Source organism: Agrilus planipennis, unplaced genomic scaffold (genome assembly GCF_000699045.2).
Source record: "Agrilus planipennis isolate EAB-ADULT unplaced genomic scaffold, Apla_2.0 scaffold106, whole genome shotgun sequence".
Lineage (NCBI taxonomy): Eukaryota > Metazoa > Arthropoda > Insecta > Coleoptera > Buprestidae > Agrilus > Agrilus planipennis.
This window is the reverse complement of record NW_020438893.1, coordinates 18,008-21,832: the sequence shown is the minus strand read 5'-3', so window position 1 is coordinate 21,832 and position 3,825 is coordinate 18,008. Positions and strand designations below refer to the sequence as shown.

At 39.6% G+C, this 3,825-nt stretch overlaps 1 protein-coding gene across 1 annotated transcript in view; it reads right to left on the bottom strand.

Moving 5' to 3' along the window:
* Positions 1-843: 843 nt before the first annotated feature.
* Positions 844-3,825, bottom strand: part of LOC112904019 — an 8,855-nt gene continuing 5,873 nt past the window's right edge. The window contains exons 2-4 of the mRNA XM_025973051.1: positions 3,260-3,806; positions 1,198-1,429; positions 844-1,133 (exon numbers count right to left, since the gene is read on the bottom strand). Coding sequence (XP_025828836.1) covers positions 844-1,133; positions 1,198-1,429; positions 3,260-3,806 — 1,069 coding nt within the window. The remainder of the gene's footprint in view (positions 1,134-1,197; positions 1,430-3,259; positions 3,807-3,825) is intronic.

Sequence of the window (3,825 nt, the reverse complement as noted above, 5' to 3'; positions counted from 1 at the left end):
ACTCTGCCCCATCCGAAGGGGCTGAAGCAGTAACCTACGTATCTTTATGGTCTATTATTCATAGCATTGTTTTGGTTGTCCTTAGCGCCTTCCAAGCATTTTTAAGGTGTTTTCCGCTAGCAAGGTCGTGCCCCCCCACCCCGAGGAGAGGGGCTCGGACTTGGTGATACTAGCATTTACTCCTGCGAACGCGTTGGTAGTCTCGCCATTGTCCCGGGGTTGAGATTTGTTGTCCAAGCACCACTTGGCTGGGTATTCGGCCTATGGCGGCGGCGTAGGCTGAACAGGACCTTTGAGAGGTAAAGGTTCTAGGTCTCCGGTTGGCGGTTGTTGAGGCGGATGCGCAAGCCCTTCTTTATTTCTTGGTTGCAGCGTTCGACAGGATTGGCGCGAGGCTTGTAGATGGCGGTAGGCCAGTGTAGTGTCTAGGACTTGCTTAGTGGTGTTAAAGGCGATCTGCCTTTCTTTAGACCGGGTCCACTTTCTTTTGGGATTCAGCAGGTCTGCCAGTGGGGTGGCTATCTCTTAGAATCGGGGTACGTAATTTCGCAGCCAGTTGCAGGCGCCTAAGTAATTGCTTCCGATTTCGTGGAGGCTCGGTTCCCTGTATCTGTTGTAGATGGTGCTCCTGGGGTCGGTTTTCATCTTTGTCAATTACACGGCCCAAGTACGTGATTTCTCGCTTGCCGAAATGACACCTAAGGAGTGCGCATCGGACGTTGTGTTCACGGAGCCGCTCCAGGACGTGGCGAGCGTGGTCCTCCCAAGTGGATGAATAAATGATTGTATCGTCGAGGTATACCATTGCGAAGTATCGAAGATACCCAGTAAGAACCTCTTGCATCATAAGCCGCTCGAATGTTGCTGGGCTTCCCTTGAGTTCGAACGGCATGACCGTAAAGTGGTATAGCCGCCGGTGTGCTGAATGCGGTGAGTGGCCGTGAGTAAGGATCCAGGAGAACCTGCCGGTAACGAAATCGAAAATCCAAGGTGGTGAATATCGTCGCTGTATCTATATCCCGAATAGTGTCCTTGATGACGCGTAGGGGATGGGGTCGTCCTCAGTTTGGACGTTGAACCTTCGATAGTCAACACAAAAGCGAAGAGTGCCCATTCTTTGTTCGGGACAATGACTACCGGGGAAATGTAGTTAGATGTAGCTGGTTCGACGATTCCTTGGGCCCACATTTCTTCTACCTGTTCTTGTATCAAGCGTTTCTTGGCGTCGGAGCAACAGTAGGGGGCGGATCCTGAACGGCGTGTCGTAACGAAGGCGGATGCTGTGCTTAGTGGCTCTGGTGGTGTGATTGCTCATTTCCTCTTTAAGCACGTCTGCAAACTCGGTGAGTAGACCGCGGAGTTCCGACTGGAACTCAGGCGGGACGTCGCGAACGGTGTCGGTTAGGTTGGAGGAGTGGTAGTAGGATATCTAGGGGCAAATCTCCTTATCTCCCAATGCTTTTCTTACGGCACTTCCGCTCGTTAGATTCCTCTGATTGGTCGGCCCCGTCCCCCTCTTGTGTCATCGTCCCCCCCTGTTCCCCCACATTGCCATATTGCAATATTTTTTAATGATGTTGTAATCGTCCATTTTGTTAATGACTGGATGGGCGTGACATCGTCCATTTTTTTTGTTATTATTTACGGTTTTTTGTTTTTGTTAACGCCCACTACAATACGCCGCGCGTGCAAATGTTTCCGTGTATGTATGTATGTATGCACGCTTGTATGTATGTATGTATGTATGTATGCATGTATGTATCTAAGTAAGTAGTTTGTTGCACTTGGCCTTGTATTTAATAGCTGAGACATCAACGTTGAAACAGTAAAAGTAATAATAATAATATATTTCGAACAATTACAATAATTAAATGTTATAAAGTGTAAAGTTCATTTTCTGAGAATTACACGTTTCTGTTTAATGTTATTGTAATTTATTGAAATGTATGCGGTCTCACCGTTTCATATTGTTTGTTCATAAATGAGTTTAAATAATGCGATGTAAAAAAGAAAATTGAAATTCAAATGTAAAAAGTGTTATATGACCTAGATTTTCCTTGATGTTGAAAGTAATTTGTAAACAATTTAATCTTGTTGTTAGCCTTGAATTATCAACGTTTCTACACTGATTCTAAAAGTTTCTCGCACGTACATTATTTTGGAATGTATGGATTGATAATAACAAAAATTAACACAAAATATGTACAAGTTTGCGACAAGTATGCTAACATAATTATTATTAAATCTGGTTTGGTTAGTTATTTCTTCTTATCGCTTTGTGGTCGACCAAACTAATGATTTTAAAATATTCATGTTATTACAGTGTTTTGCCTTTTTTTCTATACAAAAAGTAAAAGTTATAGAAAATTTAAACACAAAAATAACACACTAATANCCCGAATAAATGAAAGGGGTTGGGGGAGGCGCCCCACTGCCCGGAAATACTATGCAGTAAGCCTAAAAGATCAGGATTTTAAATTAAAAAAAGTGACTCAATACAAAAATTTAAAAAAAATCAGAAATAAATGAACTTACTGGCCAATCGGTGGGAAGGCGCCCTCTCACCCAGTCAGATAGATTCATTTTTCCTCGAAGCGATCCTTCGTTGGAGCTTTTATATTCGCGATGTTTGATCTCGTGAGAAGAGACTAAGATAGGGTGAGACAGGATGATTTGTATACTTTCTTTGATTGGAAAAGTAGACACGTAAATAAGCAATATACATTTTAATATATACGAGCAACAGTTTATTTGATAGACATATTATTACTAGATGCGAATACATTGTATGATATCGATGGAAGAAATAAAGGTACTTTGTTTTGTACACTTTGATTGAAAAAGTAAACATGTAAGCGATATACATTGCATTTCCTTTAAAAGAAATTATAAGTACAATAATACTTACACTATAAGATAATACAAAGTATAATGTTGCGTGAGAAGATTATAAAATTAAATCATAAGGGATTTTAGCGAATAATGCCCCCAAGGTAACGTAGCTATTTTATTATCTTTAATAAAGCGTTTATTGTCATTTGACGACAAACTTAATTTATTGATAGTATAACTGAAATTTTGATGATTTTGCGAACATATCCCTGAGAATTCGGAAAAACAAATTTCATTATCAAACAGACATCGTTGAAAATCTTCGAATGTCAACTTTTTGGCGCTTAGCGAAACACCTTTTACTTTCGCAGTTCTTTCTCTACCATCGACTTTCATAATATACATTTTGGGTCTGAGACTTATGAACCGAGTTTATGATCAATTTAAATAAATTCTTTTCAAAGTCACTATTGCTTTTCATTCTAAAATCTGTATTTAAATCTATAAAACTTTTCAACCAATCGGATTGCCTAAATTCAATAACTCTATGAATTTTTTTTAACACCAATCCAAATTTTAAACATTGTTTAAGATTTTCGAAATGAATAACATATTTAGTTTTATCGCTCAATGTGCAACATAATTTTTTTAAATTGCTTTCCTTCGGAGTTATATGTTCGGCACAAAAAGGAAATTGTATATGAGAATCTTGAGTGTGTAAATGTTGCGGATATTCTAAATCAACCTCCAAAGCATAAGATAAGTTATTATCGGACTTGTGGAAAATGCCACTTTTCAACTTGATTTCCATATAGTTAATTTCGTCCGGTGACAACCAGCGAAAATTACCCGTGGGTAACGCTTGGCATTGAGCATAACCATAGAGAGAATTCACGTCCCAATACATTAGGTAGTTGACTTTTTCGCTTGAATCAAATGTGTCAGGAAATTCAAGATTATTACATTTAGCATACCTATGTACGGAATGAGTTA